Below are 20,981 nucleotides of genomic sequence, written 5' to 3'. Positions count from 1 at the left end.
TTTCGTACTTGTATTTTTCCATCCACATTTTCAATGAACATGCATAATGCTAACATACCCTGCATGCTGCGAAAAAAAAATCAGAAAGAGGTTATGTAAGGTAGCGGGCTTTGCCGCTCGCGGCCTTACTCGTTATTTCATATGGCTCACGCGCATCCCGGAGCGCTTCATTATGATTCTTTTCCGAATAGTCAGTGACCAATTTCCAATGCCCCTTGCATCTTTTTGACTTTGCTCAGATCTTTTACTGGCTCACAATGGCACGTTGGCCCTGGCCCCGCCCGCCTCACGTACGGCTGCGCCTGTCCCCTCTTTCGCTGCCACTCAGCCGTATCAAATCCGTGGTCGTCGTCCACGGAACCCCTCCACCATATTCCGGGATATATTCTTCGCTACATACAAGGTCCTTCTTCCAAGTAACGAAGCTGAAGTCAGCCGACTCGCTAGCGACGCTTGGCATGAACTTTCAGAGGAGGAACGGCTCTTCTACAAAACGATAGCTAAGTTGGAGAAAGAGGCGTATGAACTTGGAAAGTCTACTCACGCGTTGCAGCGTCGCGGTTCTACTGGGGATAAGGGCTCGAAGAACGACGGAGGGCGCAGGATGATCCCTTCTCTGTCGGTAGCCAATCTACCGTACGGGTCAGTTGCCCAAGGCATGGATGCACAATCTTTCTTCTACCGTACTCCCACTGCTGCGCCTGAGATCCCTCGTATTCAATATCCCCCTTTTTTCATGACGAACACTGATACGATAACCCACGATGTCCACGCGACTCAAGGACAAGGCATGACTGACGTCCAGCACGGGCGTGCTACACAGAGCATGCAAACTTCTCAGCAGTGGCCGCCTGTCCCTGCTGCCTTTGCTGAGAGTTCTGACTCTCAGATCCATAACCCTGTTTCCTACTACCACGACGTCTCCGGCCAAAGTTTCGCAGTAATGAACCAAGCTGTGATCCCCCAATATCTTCCTTCCGCTCCTGCTGCTGCGCCCGTCGTTCATCGCCCGAACGTTCGTTGATTCACATCTTCTCTGTATTGAAACCGCCTCTTACATGATAGTTTATAGCCCACCACTGCATCGTTTACCCATCACCAGCATGACGGGAACACATACAACCACAACAACGGCTGGGGAGAGCCTTCGACCACGTATGCATCCTCTTCGTCCTTCGCGGAAATAGGATCATCCAATCACGACGCAGGGTCCAACAACCATGGAAGAGCGCCCACCCATGATGGAGGACCATCCACTTATTATGAGCTCCCTGCTGAGAACACTTGGGATGGTTTATACGGTCAGCATCAGCTGTGATCGTCAGTCTACAATAGACAACCATCCTGAGCGCCAGTTCTTCTCTTTTTGATATGGTTTCATGATTTTTTATACCCGGTCATACAGCTCTGTAGCATATATTATTTCTCCGCGTGCAGTTCCAGTCTTGATAGTCACCAATAGACCGAACGCCCTGTACGTATATAAGATGCCTCTCTTGTACTCTTCATCTGTCGAGTTGTAATAAAACAGACATCTGCTAGGTTTCGACTTCGGTGCTAGTGAGTATTCTTACGGTATGATCCAAAGCCGATTTGCGGGCGCTAAGTCATTACTCCATCCATCACTCGTGCTGCCTTTACAGCCTTGAAGACGCGACGCCGTAGCAAATCGCCGCATACATGATGCTCATAATCGACTTCACCATCGGCAGATGTCCGCATTATACAAATACCAACAGTTGGATATTGGCAGGATGCAGATGCTATTCGCCATAAGGTGAGGGCCGGATCTGCAGCGAGATTCCTGTCTTTCATCGGTAATGGTCGACAACCAGTGGGACGCGAGAGGTAAGATACTCTAAAGTCGAATATATCTATGCTGGCAGATACAAATACAGTATTCTACAAAGAAAAGGAATGTAAACAGATGAACGGGTTTCGCGGGAGAGAGAATGATTCTACGCCACGTATACCAAGGCGTCCCCTCCTCGTTTGATATATTCTTTCTCGAGAAGGATGTCAAAAACCTGATTCAGCGATGGTGAACTCAAGACGATACGCGAGATATCAAGCGGAACGTACCTTTCGGATAATAGCAACCTGCAATTACTTCGCATTTTGTTCACTGTGTTTTGAGTGTTATGTTCTCATCAGGTTCACAACTTCCGTATTAACGAATCATGAAAATGACACGGATGCATTATACTTGCTGTCTAATCTGCAGTGTTCGCTGACAGCAGTACGTATTTTCATCCCCCTATGCCCCGGCCGTACTTGTGGCTCGCCTTGGGTGACCGTGTTCAACGGTCTTGAAGATCCTCGTCGGCTTCTCATAATTCGATATTAAGGAACAAGGTAAAAGTATCGGGCTACAGGCCGACTCGTAACAGGTATATATCTCCCACGGCATTTTTAAGCGCCAACGCCAACAACTTGATTCATGTGATTCAAGAGGGCGTTCCTTAATACCTCACCCGAACTTCCATTATATGCTAATACACTCAAGTCTTCCACATCACGGTCAAGCTTATCAATGTATTCGGCTGCCCCGGAAAGATGCGCGACCTTGGCACAAGCAGCATGCAGACTGAGGAGTGTCTCGGATGGGACGGGCAGATTCTCTTGATCTGGGGTGGTGAATGTTACCTCCGCCGGTAATCGCCGTCGGTACTTAGGATAAAGATTTTGTAGTTTGTAACAATTTGGGGTTTTCTGAGTAGTAGTGGAATCAGTAAGACCACCAAAAGTAATAGCGTAATGCGCACCGTCTTCTCAAACCAGATTTCCAAGCGATCAAACCAGTCGTGGACATTACCTTCCATGGTCATGACATTGTAAAGAGAATGTACTTTAGTACCATTGGTTTGTTCAATGTCGTAGCCGAAACGCTTTAAAACTGCTAGCACTGAAGCGGCATAGTCGAGCTGGCAAGGATAAGGACATCAACAATGTAGAAAAACAGACAAAGGCGCACCTTTGTGTTGCTCGGGCCTTGGTCAGATACGTTAAAATACGTGGATTCCGGCACAATGTGTGCGCACCGTGTGTACACGGTGCCTGCTTCCCCAATTTCGTCGGTGGAAGCCGAAGTTTCTTCAACTGTGTTGTGATCATAGGAGCCGGTCACTACACACCGAAACCCGTCTCGGACAAGAGCCTGGAAAAGGCAGGGAAATGTGACTTCTCAAGGAGAGTGGCATGCACGTCGCCACTTACGAGATCCTTTGCTTCTGTATGGGATTTTGGTGCCTCCCGAATTTTAGACCTCAAATCCCTCTTGAGTACATCAAACGACGGGCGTGACGGATGATCTGAGGGGGCGGGCGTCCGACCTTTGAACTTCTTGACTGAGAGCCGGTTTCATATCAAGACTAGGCTTATCGCACCATGAAGGAGAACTTACAGGGACGGATGAAATAGTTGAGGAAAGTCTGCCCGAGTTGGGACAGCTTTGCGTGGTCCTGTGCGCACGAATGTATCACCTTGACGACTTCATGACGCGCGGAGGGGGAGGGGGAATGGATAATCAAGTAGCCCAGTATCCTTGCGTGCATCAGCGCAACGCTACCGGCTGGGGCCGACTTCTCAAACTCGAGACAAATGTTATATGCACTGATGCCATTTTCATTCAGGCCATTTATGGTTTCGACGGGAGGGAGTGCAGCAGCAGGCATGATGGTAGGTTCGTTCCAAGCTCCTTCTCTCATTGGCTACTTTTGTTTGCGACGCTTTATTGTTTGGTTGTGTGGTCGCGGCAAGCTGCATCCGAGAAGGGCTTGCTGCAAGATGGGTTATCTCATACACCATCTGCGCGACGCGTCGTTCTCCCTCTTCTCGTTTTTCATCCACACTGTCAGTGAGTTATTTGTAGATTGGAACTGTATTGACCTCCTGATAAAATATTTTGGCTTAAAGCACTCTTTACCTATTTATTTCGCCCCAGAAAAGTCTTCAAACCCATCAAAAATCCATCAGAGCCTTGAAGCTTCAATGAAGCCTTGAGTGCGGCGTATTTCTTAGGTGCGAGTTCAACGCAATTGGGTATTTATACTAACATTTTAGCCTTGTTATGGCATACATTTCTGCTCATCAGTGACGCTCCTTTTCCATCTCAGCACGCCCTTCATTATTGGCACATCATCATGCAGCATCAATGCATCATGCCTCCAACCCTGCGACCCAAAACCCCCACCAAACCTTTAACTCGCACTCCAGGAACTCAGAGACGTCATAAGTATCCTCCAAAACGTCCTCAAGGAATTAAGAGCCGGTCCCTAGGCCCCAGAACCCGACATGCAATCAAGGGGGTATCACTGAACATCTGCGCACCCGTTTCCATCTGCCGTACAACCCCGACGACTGGCAGCCCCATACTGTACAGCGCGTACTACATGCATACGACTCTATCTTCTGCGCAGGTACAGGCTACGGCAAAAGTCTGGTGTTTCAAGCGTTGGCATCGTTGGGTGGGAAGGGCAAGCTTGTAATGGTCATAAGTCCTTTGAAGGCATTGGAACGTGGTCAGGTGCGTTTCTATGCAAAGCCTTCTTCAACGGTATGTCTAAATAGACTTCTGACAGGTTGAGGAACGCTCAGGCAAAGGGTATAGTAACCATTCCTGTGACCTGGAGTCTTTGAGACGAGCTTCGGTCAAAGGCACGTGGGCGATTCGAACTTGAGATTCTCGTAGTTCGCTTGCGCGCTTCCACCTTCTATTGTACTGTCGCAGAGTAAAAATATTAAGTATTTGCAATGTCAAAGCACCAATCCCAACAAATGTTTACACCCTTGACGCATCCTGGTCTCCTCTCTTGTCAGTTTTATTTTGATCTACGTGCCTGAGTTGAACTTGAAGCATCTCAGAAAGAACGTAAACAGATGAACGGGTCTCGCTGGAGAGAATAATTCTACGCTACGTATATCAAGGCGTCTCCTTCTCTTGTGAGGTATTCTTTCTCGAGAAGGATGTCAATAGCCTGATTCGGCGACGGTGAAATCAAGACGATACTTGAGATACCAAGCGGAACGTACCTTTCGGATAATAGGAATCTGAGGTGTGAATCGTTGGGAGACCTGTTCAACAACCTCCTGGACAAGTTGTTGGTTCGTCATCGACTTCTGTGCCTTCATGATCCTAGAAGAAGAAAAGACTGAGGTTCCAAAACCCTGATACAAAGCAGTCGACATACCGGACAATGGTAGCTTGGATAGCATACTTCCGATCCTCCTCCACGGCTCTCATCACCTCTGTTTGTCCAGATCCTTCGGCCTTGATAGGCTGATTCACATTGACTCGGATCTTCTTCGACTTGAAATCTAGAAAACTCAAATCAGTCGATGACAGCGCACCCAACTTGAACTCACTGGAGTTAAGACCGTACTGCTCAGACTCTTCGTCGACGAGGATCCTCGCATTGACAAGGACGGCAAGGACTTGGGTAATGATCTCCTTCGGAATCGATGTCGCCGTGATGAGCTCAGACAAAGAAAGCAGATTGTGACTATTATAGAGAAGCAGGATAGCCATCTGATACGAGCTCGTCATCAAGATATACCTCTGGTCAAGGTAGTTCGTCCGGAGCTCGTTCCTCGAGTAATTCCACAGCCAAGTCAGCTTCCGGCCCGAATGTCTCATCTGGTAGTATTTCTGGAAGCGCTCATATGTGGGATATATCTCCCTTGGGATGGTGAATCCATGCGACGGACGATGTAAAGGCCAAGAATTCGAACCGAGGACCATGATGCTGAATGTCGCGTCATTGAACTGCTTCGTTAGATCCTGACTCACTGTTGCGTCTGTACACAAAGGATTAGCAATATCTATATGACTGAATATTATTGAGGACATACCCGTTAACATCTGCCGCAACTTGCTGGTATATTCGGCGCCACAGGCCTTTCCGAGTCTGGAGATCATGTCAGCTTCCCTTTCATCGGAAGCCGACACGCCGTATATAAGACGTTTCGACAGCCTCGCAGCATAAAAGTGCGAAAAGACATCCTTATCCTCTAAGTAATTGAAGACAGTCATCTATGGGTGTATCAACCAACATACGTTTCCCAAGATGCAACACGAACGCACCAAACGATCCAAGGCTCCCTCTATGTCTGCTCCTTCTGTTGAGTTGTCCTTTCGGAGTGACCGATCTGCGTATCTGACCAACAAGTCTGGCGATTTACTGCTCATGGTCGCCGTCATCGAATTTTGGTTAATGAAGGCTATGCACGCCTTACTCAGACTGCCAACAAATCCAACATCTCCATACAGATGCTGCGTCACGATCGCCGAATACTTGGTGTGGACCTCCAACAACGCATCAAGGTATGCCTTTGGATCCAGCTCCGCGTCGTTTACGACAAGTGTGGAGACGGCATCGAGGCCAGCCTTCTCAACTTGCCGCTCGAATTTATCCCTGAGACGGTCTTGCCCCTCACGTGTGCGCGATAACGAGGCAGGCAAGTCTTCATCTCCGTAAAATTCAGGTATCTCTTGAAACCTTGTCCACACAGCATGGAAGTACGGTGGGAAAAAAAGATCTTTGAGTAGAGGAATAAGGCTGGCCCGTGTTTGGGGAATCAGACCATATCGTTGGACACGATCCTCCTCATCGCGCAGTCGATCCTGCACCTTCTTGACATAGTTGAAGTTTGATCCCTTGAATGCCGCCAAGCATGCCTCTGCTTCCCCCCTGTAATACTTCTCTGTTGCGACGAGGAAGGGTACCTCAAAGTCGTTTTTATAGACGTCGAGACATTCTTCATCGAGGTTCGCGTCGTTCAACCCAAGCCTTATGAAAGAGTCGATGACATCTTTGACAAGCTCCTCGTCAGTGACTTGCCCGTTTCGCTCTCGTTCAATAGCGAGTAACAGTGCATCGGCTAGCCGACCTTTCTGATTGATCGGGTCAAGTACCCTTGCCTTCCATTGTACCAGAGCAAGCTGCTGCCATTGAGATACCGCCAAAGACATTGATGGAGACAACGCACGGTGTACATCGGGTAGATCTTTATTCTTCCCTCGTCTCTTTCTCTTTTGACCCAATACCGATTGAGGTATGGAAACACCAGCCGGTTCATGTAGCTCACTCGAATCTCGTATCGTCGCCATTCGGTGCCATAGTACCTCAATAGCTCTTCTCCTTGCAGGCTATTGTGGGTCTGTTGAAGTTATCAATGAACAAGGCGACAGGAGGCAAGGCAGCCGACGTACATCCCGAATATTTTTGAGACGGACTTTTAAGTATATAACGACTTTATCATAGAAGGCTGATGTCGGCGTCTGGGTCAGGCCCGACCCCCTGGACTTGAATTCGTCCGTTGACGACGTGTGATAATTAAACACAGCCGCGTTAAGCGACGCTGCCTGCGGATATGATTATCGGCCAGAGAAACCAGAGCCTTATAGGAAACACACATATGTTGTAGGAACATCCTTCGTCGAGTCAGATTTCATGATAGTATCCAGTCCTTCCTCCAGAAACGCCCAAGCTGTTGCTAGGTTTGACGTTTTGGGAGGAAGGGAAGGGAGATGCTCGGAAGACGCCATCACTGTGGCTGAAGGTGGGCAAGATGATGTACACCATCCTGTAGACTAGCTGATTTGAATGTCTCACGCTGTAGCGCCGGGGCCGAAGATTTGATGTGGTCCCGTTCCTCTGATGACTCTGAGTGATTCAAAAAAAAATAGGATGTGCACCGCAACCGTAGGGCGGTAAATATGGATGCGTATTCGTACTGGCCAACCTTGATGACCCAATATGCGACTGTATCCATACGGTTTCAAAACGGTTGCTGAGAGAGTGACAGAAGTCCATCTTATGCCGTAACTTGGTCAGTACCTATGACCTAAAGAAGCATAAAAAACTTACCCTTTGGCACCAGATATTCGTCAAACTGCAAGCACGGACACCGGTACGTGACAGTACCGCATGTGACTTTGGTACAGTCTACGAGGCCAGGCCCAGTCTACGGCCGTATCGCTACGATTGTAATCCCTAATTCGAACTACCCCGAGCAACACACGGTCAATCACACCCGTAAATTGCGTATCTCGAACATCGTCAGAGCTGAGAGCAGCCATCTTCGATGGAAAACAGGCGAGACATAACACCATTTTGAGTTCTGCTCTCGCTCTAAGGATTGAGGCGAATACCAAGGGGTGCATGCTAACGTCGAAAATCGATAAGCAGGGACGGATAGACTTGAATTTCGATGGAGCGTACCATCAACCGTAGGAAAGTCCCAAACTCATTGTCGTAAGGTCAAATCTAGCGAGGGGAAACTGTTTACTTCTCCTCCTGAATTTGTACTCGCTGCGCACAACGCTCTGCCAATTTTTACGAGTACTCGGCAGCACCGAAGCCACTCATTGTTACGAATGCTAACTGACTCAGAAAGGCAGTCACCTAGCCACAGAGCAGAATAAAGTTAAGGTTATTCTTGCTTGCTTGCTATATTCTATATGGCCATGTCTTGCATGAAGTCGCACTCACATTCCCTTGGCGCGTGTGTACATCGCTTTCTACAGGGATGAAACCTAGGTAAAAGATCATACGAGTCTATCCCGGACGCACTCAACGACTTGTGCACCACGGGCACGAAGGGCACCGAGGATACGTGCTAGTGGCAAAGATTGAGAATCAGAACTACAAACGGAATCGAACAAAGATAGGTCGCACCACGAGTCAGCCCAGTCCGTGTCATCTACTCTCGTTGTCAACGAGGAAACTCAGACGTAGCGAGGGGGAAACTTGTTCGCTTCCGACGCCCGCTTCTCCTCCTGTTCCCGCTGGGCACGACGTTCTACGAGTTTCTAGGAGCACATGAGTCCAGAGCTAGGTTTCGAAGAATGAAGTTATCGACACACGTTCTTGGCCGCAATTATAGTCGCCATGAGAGAATCAAGTGTAGCTTCAGACAAGTCAGACATCTAAGAGGAAAGAGATTCAGCATTACGATGCTTCAGAAAGTGGCAAACGTACAGCCTCGTCTGCTTGTTTACTGAGCTCTCTGATGTGGTCAAGCGAAGCTTGTTCCTGAGGTGGGGGCGGTGGTGGCGTCGGAGCTTCCGTTCTCTCTCGGGGCTGTTGAGGTAGCTCCAATCCGAATCGTTGTTGGCCCTCTAGCCTCACTCCGGCTCCATACGCGTACCGTCGTTCCCTCTCATTGCCTTCCGGCACCCTTTCATCAGTGTCAAGAGGTGCGCTCTGACGCGTCCATCCTCGTTCGTAGTATCCATTCGGGTTGGTGGCATAGTACCCTGCTTGTATGCGACCATTGCAATAGATGGTGGCCGCAGCTGCACCAGCGATGAACCATAGAAAACCGCCCATTGGTAGTAGTGTTGCGGTCGTTGTCACTAGTCAAGAAGTTTCCAGAACTCGTCAGAACTCGGATGCAAATCGAACAGTCGATCGATGACGTACTCGGAGGGAATAAGTAAGGCCGGCAAGCGGCAAAAGGTCTCACGGTCACTAAAGTCAAAATGTCCCATTATTTACAAAATTTGGCCTAAAAGTGAGCAATTTTTACAAAACTTTCTTCTCCAGGCATGTTTATGAGTAATTTATGCTGTACAGAAGTACAAATTGACAATATTTACATAAAATATAACATAATATTTGGTCAGTCATTCAAATTTTGTGCACATGTTCCAGTCATGGCAGGCCTATTAGTTATTCGAAGGGAACTAGTCCTGGAAGGTCACGCGTCACAGTCCATTCGAATTGATCGAAATGGTACAGTACCCTGCAAATATAACAAGTAATAACACTATAGCCACAGCAACTAATTCAGTCCAAAGTCCGTACCCATAGTTCTCATCTGGACGTCCCTCGGTGGTGTTAGGTGTCGCCGGGCTTCCGAACCCACCAAACTTTCTGCCAGCCCTTTCCTTCTCTGTTTCGAGCCTATCTATGGCCTGTTGCAAATCGCTCTGATCGTGCGCCAAAGCCGCGAAATGCTTGCGTGCCAAAGCCACGTCAGTTTCGTGCTTTGCTATGAGGTCTTTGATGGTACTTTGAAGCTGGGCATTTTCATTTTTGTACTGCTCGGAAGCGTCATGGGAGGCAGCGAGAAGCTTCGTGAGCCGCTTTTGTTCTGAATCAAGGCGCTGAACGGTGGATTGGGTATCGGCATGTTGGGTGTGGAGGTCCTGGAGGCTAACTTCGAGATTCCAGTTCTCTTCTTTGTACTTGTCTACCACTAAAATTTAGTAGCCACTGAGAAAAGATAAGCTAGGACGCACCGGCACTTGCTTCTTGCTGCTTGAGAGCGGTTCGAAGTGACTCCAATGTACCATCAAGATCGTCCTTCTTCTCTGTCATGTCCTGAATGGCCTTCTCTCGGTCACCGAGAAGACTTTGAAGTCGTCGTACTTCATTGAGAAGGCCACTGCCAATTTCAAAGGCAAACTCTGGTGGAATTGTAAGCAAAAGAAAAGGAAAGTATTCCATACACACCGACGTCATCGGCACGATGTGCAGTATTCTTGGCCCGTCGAGATTGTGCAGCGGATGTATTGGTTGAAGTACGTGAACGTTCCGGTTCGTCTCGAGGTAACTCGGAGACGGTAATAGCAGAACGTTCTATCTATCAGAAGCTCTTAGAGCAAAATGAAAGTAACATGATGGGGGACATACTGAACTGTTGAATGCACTTGAAAGTAATGCATTCTCCGTATCCCAGCTCATCATCATGTCAGTAAGCTCCTGGTATTTCTGTACCGCCTCAGGTTCAACGTCTTCATCGTCTGTCTTGTCAGCTTCGACCTCCTGAAGCTGCCGGATACGATCCTCAAGTTCCATTCGTTGGGCGAGAACCCGCTGGCTAAAGGTCGCGGCTTGCCGTAGCTGTTGTTCCTTGCTATCAAGAAGACTCAGAAGGTGAGATTTCATGTCGTCAGCAGAAGAGAAATGGCCGTTGACGCTGGCCATGATGGCTTGCACGTCGCCGTCGACGTCGTGCGCGGCGTCAAGATCAAAGAAACGTGGAGACGAGTTTCCCGCAGTCATGTGTCATTGTGAATCAATCCTAATCTGTGAGCTAAAGAAATCACTATGAGAAGAATAAAACGTACCTGGTGTTGTAAAACGAGGATCAGCTCGTTCCCAGTATCACATGCACGGTAGTTACCAGTCGAGCCAATAGTAGTTTTCTTGGATGTGCCCATCTCTCGAAATGCTGCAATGGACCTTAAGAACTTGGTACGATGAGAAGAATGGATAAAAACCTTTCACGGCCGCAGCGTGTGTTTTCACTGTGAATAGAGGATACGAGTTGGAAATTAGGACTTGAAGCGTAGTGCAGGAATGGCCGTGACACCAATGCGCAAAGCATTTTCGGGTTCTGTCATTGCGTCTTCGAGGTAGCTTGTGTCTCAGTAGGTCCATACCGAGTCGCCTAGCAGCCCGCTATGCTGTTAGGGAAAAAAGTAGAATAAAATAAAATAAAATTTGAGATTACACTCACCAAAAAGAACCGTATTGACTCCCACGTCAATCTAGCGATGCCGCCATCTTATGAACAAGACCCATATGAACCACTATCCCGAACGCACTCAACGACCTGTGCACACGCTTTGGAGAGACACGGGCGGGAAGGACATCGAGGATGCATGCTAGTGGCGAAGATCGAGAATCAGAACTAAGAACGAAACGGAACAGAGATGACTCGTACCACAAGTCACTAGTCAGAGTACAGCCCGTGCCATCCACTCCCGTTGCCAACGATGAAACTCAGACGTAGCGAAGGAGAAACTCGTTCACTTCCGACGCCCGCTTCTCCTCCTGAGCACGACGTTCTGCGAGTTTCTAGGAGCACATAAGCTCAGAGCCAGGTCTCGAAGAATGAATTTATCGACACACGTTCTTGGCCGCAATTATAGTCGCCATGAGAGAATCAAGTGTAGCTTCAGACAAGCAGACATCTAAGAGGAAAGAGATTCAGCATTATGATGCCTCAGAAAGTGGAAAACGTGCAGCCTCGTCTGCTTGTTTACTGAGCTCTCTGATGTGGTCAAGCGAAGCTTGTTCCTCCTGCTGAGGTGGGGGCGGTGGTGGCGTCGGAGCTTCCGTTCTCTCTCGGGGCTGTTGAGGTAGCTCCAATCCGAATCGTTGTTGGCCCTCTAGCCTCACTCCGGCTCCATACGCATACTGTCGTTCCCTCTCATTGCCTTCCGGCGCCCTTTCATCGGAGTCAAGAGCCTGTGCGCTCTGACGCGTCCACCCTCGTTCGTAGTATCCATTCGGGTTGGCGGCATAGTACCCTGCTTGTATGCGACCATTGCAATAGATGGTGGCCACAGCTGCACCAGAGATGAACCATAGAAAACCGCCCATCGGTAGTAGTGTTGTGGTCGTTGTTACTAAAGAAGTTTTCAGAACTCGTCAGAACTCGAATGCAAATCGAACGGTCGATCGATGACGTACTCGAGGGAATTGCGGCCCGGGATGGATTTCTCTTTTTTCGTTCATAATCTGGTGACGCCTTCTTTTGCCCTGGTGTCTTTAAAACTTGTTCCTCATTTCGTCGGAGCCGTCACTCGAACAAGAACCATCCCTGTCGGACCTGCTGCACTCAATCTATTATCTGGCCGGCATGTCCACAGTCCTACAATTCGCGATCGAAGTAAAGACTCATTTTGGACGAACGACGCAACCCCTCCTCATGGCTCAAATCATGTGTGACTTGACTGGGACCGGAGGACCAGAGGTCACGTTTTTTTATAGACATGCGAGCGAATGTTTCACCTCTTACTTTACCCACACCCAAGGGTAGACCAGCCTTCATCACACCAACAAAATGTCCGGTTCTAGTAGCCATATATCTCTTCCTGCTTCATCAAAACAGTTTGTCCTCTCTAATATTACAAAGTAGTTGAAACCCGATACCTCTGCGATGATTATCAGCCACGATCTTTGTCTACTCTCATTTCTTCCTTATTTAAGCGCCTGCTGCCCATGCCCACGGGCTTCTTGCTCCACCTTGCTCTCTTGAGATATCTTCGTATTCTCGTGCACGGGTATTAGAGGAGTCAAGCGTGTGGTTTCCACCACCTATAGGCGCTCTACATTCGGGGCTAAAATAGGACGTCGTGTTAGTGAAGACAACAGTCGCTCCAATTAGTGAACTGACCATTGGCTGGCCTCCATCGCTCCGCCGCACTGAAAAAGATGTTTCAGCTTGTCGGGTATACGTTACGACAATGATCATACCTCTGTGATAACGAATGTGTGACCGTTTATACAATTGTAGAAATGACCTCGATGCGAGAATCCTAAGGCTTTCACAATGTCCTGTTTCTCCTGCAGGGACACTGGCTGATAAACACCGTCGTTTATAATGTGATCTTCCAATTTCCCGTATTCTGCGAAGCAACGCTCGATTTTGGCGCCGCAATTCCCATGGCACCATCGACGATCTTCACCGAGCTGGGATGGATCATTCGACGAACGGCTTGTGAAATACGACCGTTCGAGCTCTCTCAAGCGACTCTTCAACTTCTTCCTGTCAGCTTGAACCTCAGCTACCAAGGCATCTCGAGTTTGCGCGAATGCACCATCTTTGAATGCGTCCCTACGTTTCTCCAGCATCGAAAAACGGAACTGTTCAAAGTCTGAACAGAGCATCAAGCTGGCAGAGCGAGCAGCCAAACGTGATGAAGAAGTTGCATGGGCGATGGTAATAGCCTTTTGACAGTCGGTAATGCATGACTGATAGATGAACAAGGTGAACGAATACCAGACTTTACGATGATGAAGAGCTGCAGGTTCGTTGGCAGTCATCGGAAGTGCCTCGAACCGAGAACGAGCAACGCTTCCCAACATGAGCCTCAACTCGATGGATAATATGAATGCTTCGAGATGATAGCGACGATCAGCCTTGTGAGGAGGCTGTCCAATCTTCCGGTCAACATTGCTCATTGCAATGTGTTCAGGAGGGACCTGGATGTCCGATGGTGGGTCGGCAGCAAGATTTGCAAGTTCCAAGCGATAAAGGGTAGAAAGAGCCGACTCGTAGGCACGGACGTGGGCGGACCACGTCTTTGTAACATCAGCTACCCTTTTGTAGACTCTATGAAGATCCACAACAATACCCATCCATGATTTGGCCTCGGACTCCGACAAACCATGGCGAGTGACCATAGACCTAGCAGTGAGCATACCATGGTCCAAGACTTCGTCTGCTTTCCCCGTCATGAAAGCTTTCCGCTCTTCGACTAGGCCCTCAAATTTATCAGCAGGGTGACATTCAAAATTCGGCGCGGCTTCAAGTTTTTTAGCCCGGGCTGCTAGTTCTTCCAGACCGTTGCTGAGGGTGTCAATAGATGGAACAATCTCGGCCAGGCGTTGGGACATCGTACTGGCCACATTCTGTTCCAAGATATCGAGATTCGCTCGCTTGAGGACCCTTCCATAGCGCCGAGCTGTAATGGGTGCCCGACAAGTTGGACAGCTTGGTGGCCGTTGAAATTCGGTAGGAGGTGCTTTCATTCCCGTGTAGGACCCCATTACGTCGATCTCATAATAGTCGGTCATTTGACAATGTCCGTCTAACGTCTCCACTGTGAAAATATGCCCACAATCCAAGGTGATGATCCTGTCGCTGATATCGTCCGACCCGATAGGGATGTCAACAAGTCTTCGTTGCATGATAAAATCTACGATGTCCATCTTGTCGTCGTCTGAGAGACATTCGATGCACTTCTGTTGCAAGCAGTGTTCGCCGCATACTGCGGTAGAGCCGTTCTCAGCTTAGGTAGCAGTCTCCGACAGAAGTATCCCTTACCTGAAGGGCAGACATGGCCGCATTGAAGAATGCTAGGGCATGGTTCATCGCATGGTAGACGTGCACATATCTGCAGCGAAATCAACAACATGGAGAGGAAATAAATATAATACAACTCGCCGATCCGCATAACACTGGGCAAGACAGGTGAGGGCAGTTCCAGTCGCATGGTTCGGTACAAGGTGCACAGTCTTGGGCACATGGTTTTGGACACTTGTGGTGGGAACAACGTTGGCGGCACTGCTGCTTACACGACGTATTACATTCGTGGTCTTTAGAACAGTCGAGACCGCACTTGTGTTGACAGAATAAGAGTCGCTCGCATTGATGGGATTTGTGCTTGAAGGTGCGAAGTTTGCTTGTCAAGAGGCGATGGATCCCCTTAGCTCCTGGCAAATTAAGTCCTGTGCAGTCTCCACAAAATGACTTGCACGTCTTTTCGCAGCACGGCATAATTCCTCCGCAAACTTTGATGCATTTGTGCTTCTGAGGATCGTCAGAGCAGCGCATTGTTGCATCATGTCCACAAAGCGACAACTGTTTTGAGACCTTTTCGTGACAGAAAACCGAAGCCAGGTCTTCCGCTTGATGACTAGCAGAGAAGACTACAAGTGAGTCAAGTTCTAATGTAAGGGTAGTTCCTCGTACCATAGGATTGATGCTACATGACCACAGGGCAGGGCGATGTTGTAAAGGGGAAATTCACAAGGGCCGCATTTGTCCGAGCATCTCTTATCGCATGGATGCATACGCGGGCATGGGGTTCGGAGACATGGCATATCGCACCGCATGCTGCGATGTTTATCGAGATCGAGATGACACTAATAAAATGAGAAACATTGAGTATCCACGGCACATAGAATAGGTAATTGAAAATACCATCGAAGGGCAATTGTGGCCGCAGTCCATACGGTAATCGCAAGGCAAGCAGCAGCCACCTACAGGTAGTATTGGTTAATTCTGACGGTCATAGTCGTTGGTCTGTAGCTGCTCGCCTTCTGGTGCAACGACACTGAGTTGGCCTGGTGCCGTGATTGTATGTCTCTGTTCTGGGTGGCGAGGACATATTACTGGAAAGCCGAACCCGATCTGGTCCCGCTGCTCCATTTCGTCTATGATGGTCTTCCAGGTCTGATTTTGACGAAGGTTGGACGCGTTTCCCAGGACATACAGTCCATGCTGAGCACGCGATAGTGCTACATTAATTCGATTGGCAGACTAAAAGCATTCGTCACATGAATAAACTGAACACGCGAATCACGAGAGGCGTCCAAATTACCTTCAGGAAGCCAATTGACTCGTCACTATCGAAAGATCCAGAGTTTCTGACAAGAGAAACAATAACAATTTTTGCTTCCTCGCCCTGGAAAATGTCAACAGTGCCTAGACGAACCTAGAAAGTATCAACACCCATAGAACAAAGAAGGTAAAAGAAGTCGTACATGCTTGGACACGGTAACCTGTTCTATATACCCTTCATCGTCCATTCCCTCTCTGGCTAGCTGATCTTGATCACGTTCATCGACAGAAACAGCAACTTTGAGGGATGCTAGGGCAGATCTCAGCTCTCGCAACTGGCCTAGATACGCGCAAAGGACAGCAATATCTCCAGGGGAACTATAAGCCTCCTGCTTCAAAAAGTACACAACAAGATCAACAATCATTTTAACCTATTCTCCGTATAAGCTCTCTTTTCCTTCTAAAAGCAGAGGTCAACTCACTTCGAACATATTGACTTTGGATGCCGAGCCTTCATCTGCGGCTTTCTCCCGGTTTGTGTGGGTAAAGAAGAAAAGGTCGTGTTCCATCCCTTGAATGGGAGGGTACTTCTTGACGAGGTCGTGATCCTCCAAGTTAGGATACAGAATTGTTCTGATGGAGACGTTAATTACTGATTTCCAAACTAGTAGCTGATGTAACAAACCGAATGTTATGAGAAATGCTTGGACGCATTCTCCGCTGAACGTTGATCTGGGACATCGGGAACCCACCATCCGCCAGTCGTTCCATCAAAGAACGGTCAAATTTGTACAATTCTTTTCCTCTTGCACTATCCATAGAGAGAGCTAAGAAAACGGGTCAGTGAAGTTGAAAATCGGGTGACGCTGCCCATTCAACTGACAGAAATTTGCCAAGGTAGGACGAAGCTGCTGCGGATCACCTATACAAATAAGATGTTGCACTGATGAACAATTAATGCTTGACTCGGCAAGAACAGATTCCATCATTCACTCACCAGATGGCACAAGAGAAGATAAGATATGGGCCTCTAAAACTTGTCCTGCCTCTTCCACTATCAAAACTTTGGGTGCAATGGTCTGAAATCCCATGTGAATACTAGAAAAAGAGTGGGAGGGCAATTTGTAAGTACGTACCGTCAACAGTGAGGTAAGTTTGGCAGCGCCATTAGTGGTGCACCCAATAAGATCAATTCGAGATAGCAATTGCCGTCGACTCTGAGATTTTTATAAGCTGAATGACTGCAACATGCTCATGAGTTGCTACTAACCTCGTCCTTGGCATCGTTGAACCGCTTACAAGCGGCTTCATACTCTTCCCGGCGCTCTTCGTAATCCTGTCTGTACTTGTTATATGCAAAGGTCCTCATTTCGGTTTCCCATAATGCAGACAGTATTTGTCGCTCTTCGACAGACATGCTCCAGATAGCATCGGCGACCAGAAGCTCGTCGATTGGTCTGGAAGTCGTTGGAATAGGTGGAATCATACCCTCTGGAAATCCCAACGGCACGAAGAGGTTGTTCATGCGTGTCAAATAGGCCTGCTGGAGCTCCGCTGCAAGGATAAGTTCCTGCGCCTGCCTCTGCTGCTGCTGCTTCCCCTTCTTTCCTTTTGATGACCGTGCGGGAGTCTGAGGAGGCTGTGGGGGCTGTAGGAACGAGATATCCTGCCCAATTTTCCAAAAGGAATATATGGTATTCGGGATATCGACATCACGCCTTTTCTTCTTTGCGTTCACGGTTGTCCATTCCCCTTCTGCTTCGATATCCTGACGAAGCTCTTCTGCTAGCTTATCAATCCAGAAAGGAGGGTCTACGAATGAGGCAAGATGATCGGGGAACGTCTCTTGCAGATAGTTGGTTACTGTCTCCCAGGTGTGCGAAGGTGTTTGGATATGCTGTAGGATTGTCCTCATCTCATCTTCTAGTCGGCCCATGGCAAACCACTCCTTGCGCACAATCTGATCCAAGGGTGAAGACGCTCCATCCTTCATCCTCTCTAACTTGTCTAAGGTAAATTCATTGATACGTTCGTCCGAGGACCGCGATCCCAACCTAACAAGATTTGTCGTGATTTTTGCGTCCAACAGAGATAGTAACATGTGATCCAGTGCATGATTTGTGAAAGCGATCATCACAATAGGCTTGACTTTGCTGGCAAATAAGACCCGAAGCAACTCTTTGCCGGTAAAGCTCTATACCTGCTCTTAGAACGCACGTCACATCGAAGGTTCAATGATACACACCTTTCCGGTACCTGGAGGTCTAGAACCCAAGGAAATTGTTTGCATCATTCAACACGTAGATGATAACAAGAACATACCCTTGAATTAGAGCAACTTCCTGTGTCAAAGCGTCGACCACAGCATCACATTGACTGGGATCTAAAATGCTTGACGACCTCAGCTGTAGTCGGGCTCTCCGGATTGATAAAGGGTCGGTTGCGTTCAATGGATGGACATACTCCCTGACTCTATCTTTCGATAGACATTCCAGGTTATATCGGAAAGATGGATTTTGGCTATACTTCGGAGGCACAACCGCGACTCCTCTCAGAGTGTCCCGACAGATGTAATTAGAAAATGGAATGGAGGTAGGTTCCACTGAACGCAACTTCTCCAAAAAGGGTCTGATAGATTCGAACATGATGTTGTTATCCACCAAGAACGCGAATCGATGCTGATCAATAGTGATCTTTTCCTGTCGAAGGGCGCCAAGTTCTACGTCGGGATCAAAAAATTTGACGCGAATTTCAATGCGGCTCTCGTGGACCTTCGACGACTCGATAGTGTCATCTGTTGATGAAGAAACGCTGCCAACATAGATCTTCAGACGACCCGAATGTGCGACGACTAAAACAACAAGGCTGCCAGCGCTGAGACGTCGCGAGCCAGCATGCTCCCAGAAGTCTTTTCTGATTTTGGGGTCAGAGTTTCGAGCACGGTCTGAAGGAGGCGCATCGACAACAAGACCGACCGTGAAACCACGTCGCTCGGCTTGAAGAGGAGAGTATTCGACATTTGTATAGATATGGAACATAGTCGAGTTATAACCAGAGGTTCGATACATGCCTCCCCTTGCCTTGATTAACTTTTCCAATTGGATTGGCTGCGCCTCACGTCTTGGAGCTGGTGCTTGCATAGCATCGAAGTCAAGCTGAAGAGTAGATATAGACGCGCGAATGGGGGCACTGGCATACACATATCTCAGTAAACATCACGAGAACACTGTAGGACGACTTACACGAGTTCTTCACGTAAGAGACGGAACTGAATGTCAAGATGTCGCTCCATTGAATTTGGAGCCAAATGATGTGGAGCATCCGGACGGTTAACGGGAATGTATGGAAGACTCGCAGAGATCATCTCGTCATGGGTAGGGACAATATGTATGTCAGCTATGTCGCGGTGATCATTGCTATGGCGAGGACCAAGAAGACGAAGGACACCGGGACCGTCATAAGTCTGAATAAGTTGAGCCTGTAATGCCTCAGATCGATGCTCCTCTCTCAGACCTTGCGGCTGCGCTGGTCTTCGTCTTCTCTCTGCATTTGCATGTTCTCGGCTTACTATTGCGTCAAGCCTACTGATAGACTCTTTGATTTGTTCCAAGGTCAACCGCTGAACGGTTGCGTCAATGGAATCATCAAAGCTCGACGTTGCGATCAATCTTGCCCATTCATCGTACCACCGAACAAGGTTGCCAATGAATACGACAATATTTGGATGATTGTTAATGGCATGTTTGGAACGTTGAAAATATCTGAGAAGCGTTAATACCATAGCGACCAAAAGTAGGCAGTAGCTCTTACTGAGTAAGCAGGGTGGTGATCGTGCCGAAAACAACCACTCCCGAAAGGCTACTTTGCCGCATGGCAGGAAGGGCTGGTGTAGGATCCTTCCAAGATCGATTCTGGATCATTTGCTCCATGCAAGACGAAACGACGTCGAACATATGATCGAGACCACTATCCAAGGCGCTGTACAAGGCGCTAAAAGACGTCAGCTTGACAGAAAGCGCACATACATTGAGACGACATACTGGATATTATGGTGGAGATTGGTTTTGAGGATGAGGTCTGAGCCAAAGAACTGGAGTTCTGATGAGAGATATGGTAAAAGACGGAAAGATCTTAGTTACCTGAAGAAGCGGGAAGTATCCGATTTGAAACGAAACTTCCGTGAAGCCTGTACCAGCACGGCAAGCAATAGGGGAGTATTGCAAGACCTCGCGGATGCGAGCGAGGACATGATGCTAGTTGGCTTGATAAGAGCACAATTATTTAGAGTTACAAAAAATTTACCTTCAAATCGACTATCATTTCAAGAAATGACTGGGCCCGAACAGTATCCTATGAGATCATTTGATTAGAAGAAGAGCCTGCTTAGTGCAAAGAAAGTACCCATTGTGAATTTCTGCGATCAACGCTAGCTAGAATCTGGACGAACTTAATGACTTGATCAGGGGCTGTGAACTGGAATGTCGGGCTATTGAATGCCCTGAGCATGTTATGCGCCTCCGTCGGGCTCAACGTATGCAACTTGTCCAAAGAAATGTTGTTAATGCCAGCAAGTCCTTCGGTCGTCAGGAAGTCGAGGGTGTCGGTTTCTGGAGACGTTGCCTCTACAGACACCCCTGCAGCATTCTGAGTCTGCGGCTGGCGAACATGGCGGAATATACAATCAAATCCTCGTCGACATTCTCCCGAAGTCCAGAAGAACTCGCAGTTCCCCCGGCCAGCTGTGATTCCGCCAGACCTGCCTGATGGTCTGGGAGAATGCAACGGAGTTGATGGCGACGACGAAGGCGTCGGACTTCCGGCTCTTTCGTGGAGAAACTTGCAGTCTTGAAAACGACATCCCCTAGCTGTGTTGAAGAATTTGCACAGCGGCCTGCCACGTCTGTTAGACATGTCGGAAAGGTATGGGGAGAAGGAAGACCTCGAGGCATCGATGG

The 20,981-nt window shown here is 48.3% G+C and overlaps 7 protein-coding genes across 7 annotated transcripts; 1 reads left to right on the top strand and 6 right to left on the bottom strand.

The window, feature by feature from the left end:
- The first annotated feature begins 120 nt into the window (after positions 1-120).
- Positions 121-1,543, top strand: EV420DRAFT_1592664 (uncharacterized protein). The gene is made up of 3 exons (XM_060474940.1): positions 121-190; positions 240-1,015; positions 1,073-1,543. The coding sequence occupies exons 1-3, from the start codon at positions 142-144 to the stop codon at positions 1,316-1,318; spliced, it is 1,071 nt and encodes a 356-aa protein (XP_060322049.1). The 5' UTR covers positions 121-141; the 3' UTR covers positions 1,319-1,543.
- A 456-nt stretch (positions 1,544-1,999) lies between these two features.
- On the bottom strand, positions 2,000-3,731 carry EV420DRAFT_1592662 (uncharacterized protein). Its single transcript, XM_060474939.1, has 6 exons — positions 3,404-3,731; positions 3,217-3,347; positions 2,975-3,157; positions 2,766-2,924; positions 2,083-2,712; positions 2,000-2,027 (listed from the first exon to the last, which is right to left on the bottom strand). Exons 1-5 carry the CDS (start codon positions 3,705-3,707, stop codon positions 2,413-2,415), a joined length of 1,077 nt encoding a protein of 358 aa, XP_060322048.1. The 5' UTR covers positions 3,708-3,731; the 3' UTR covers positions 2,000-2,027; positions 2,083-2,412.
- A 1,176-nt stretch (positions 3,732-4,907) lies between these two features.
- Positions 4,908-7,546, bottom strand: EV420DRAFT_1281611 (Cullin; the record flags this gene model as incomplete). Its single annotated transcript, XM_060468272.1, has 9 exons — positions 4,908-4,976; positions 5,032-5,134; positions 5,190-5,316; positions 5,365-5,796; positions 5,851-6,031; positions 6,083-6,940; positions 6,988-7,158; positions 7,211-7,359; positions 7,411-7,546. The coding sequence occupies 9 exons, from the start codon at positions 7,544-7,546 to the stop codon at positions 4,908-4,910; spliced, it is 2,226 nt and encodes a 741-aa protein (XP_060322047.1).
- A 1,132-nt stretch (positions 7,547-8,678) lies between these two features.
- On the bottom strand, positions 8,679-9,356 carry EV420DRAFT_1592646 (uncharacterized protein). Its single transcript, XM_060474938.1, has 3 exons — positions 8,982-9,356; positions 8,867-8,929; positions 8,679-8,812 (listed from the first exon to the last, which is right to left on the bottom strand). Exons 1-3 carry the CDS (start codon positions 9,330-9,332, stop codon positions 8,729-8,731), a joined length of 498 nt encoding a protein of 165 aa, XP_060322046.1. The 5' UTR covers positions 9,333-9,356; the 3' UTR covers positions 8,679-8,728.
- A 186-nt stretch (positions 9,357-9,542) lies between these two features.
- Positions 9,543-10,986, bottom strand: EV420DRAFT_296854 (uncharacterized protein). The gene is made up of 4 exons (XM_060481581.1): positions 10,646-10,986; positions 10,461-10,590; positions 10,247-10,414; positions 9,543-10,197 (listed from the first exon to the last, which is right to left on the bottom strand). The coding sequence occupies exons 1-4, from the start codon at positions 10,670-10,672 to the stop codon at positions 9,710-9,712; spliced, it is 813 nt and encodes a 270-aa protein (XP_060322045.1). The 5' UTR covers positions 10,673-10,986; the 3' UTR covers positions 9,543-9,709.
- Positions 10,987-11,735: 749 nt separating this feature from the next.
- EV420DRAFT_1592638 (uncharacterized protein) lies at positions 11,736-12,362 on the bottom strand (the record flags this gene model as incomplete). The annotated part of the gene is made up of 3 exons (XM_060474937.1): positions 11,975-12,362; positions 11,865-11,926; positions 11,736-11,810 (listed from the first exon to the last, which is right to left on the bottom strand). The coding sequence occupies exons 1-3, from the start codon at positions 12,336-12,338 to the stop codon at positions 11,736-11,738; spliced, it is 501 nt and encodes a 166-aa protein (XP_060322044.1). The 5' UTR covers positions 12,339-12,362.
- Positions 12,363-12,942: 580 nt separating this feature from the next.
- EV420DRAFT_1623584 (uncharacterized protein) lies at positions 12,943-20,937 on the bottom strand (the record flags this gene model as incomplete). Its single annotated transcript, XM_060475952.1, has 28 exons — positions 12,943-13,078; positions 13,135-13,163; positions 13,215-13,295; positions 13,317-13,348; positions 13,379-13,499; positions 13,521-13,537; positions 13,559-14,182; positions 14,249-14,731; positions 14,788-14,857; positions 14,908-15,379; positions 15,436-15,608; positions 15,667-15,725; positions 15,783-16,005; positions 16,067-16,180; positions 16,230-16,457; positions 16,509-16,659; positions 16,712-16,853; positions 16,910-16,969; positions 17,024-17,105; positions 17,163-17,243; positions 17,297-18,220; positions 18,272-18,290; positions 18,349-19,146; positions 19,269-19,787; positions 19,837-20,030; positions 20,166-20,279; positions 20,329-20,376; positions 20,428-20,937. The coding sequence occupies 28 exons, from the start codon at positions 20,935-20,937 to the stop codon at positions 12,943-12,945; spliced, it is 6,504 nt and encodes a 2,167-aa protein (XP_060322043.1).
- Positions 20,938-20,981: the final 44 nt, after the last annotated feature.

This window comes from Desarmillaria tabescens (assembly GCF_030435595.1).
Source record: "Desarmillaria tabescens strain CCBAS 213 chromosome Unknown EV420scaffold_144, whole genome shotgun sequence".
NCBI classification, from domain to species: domain Eukaryota; kingdom Fungi; phylum Basidiomycota; class Agaricomycetes; order Agaricales; family Physalacriaceae; genus Desarmillaria; species Desarmillaria tabescens.
The sequence above is the reverse complement of the archived record's forward strand: the minus strand, read 5'-3'. Positions and strand labels throughout refer to the sequence as shown.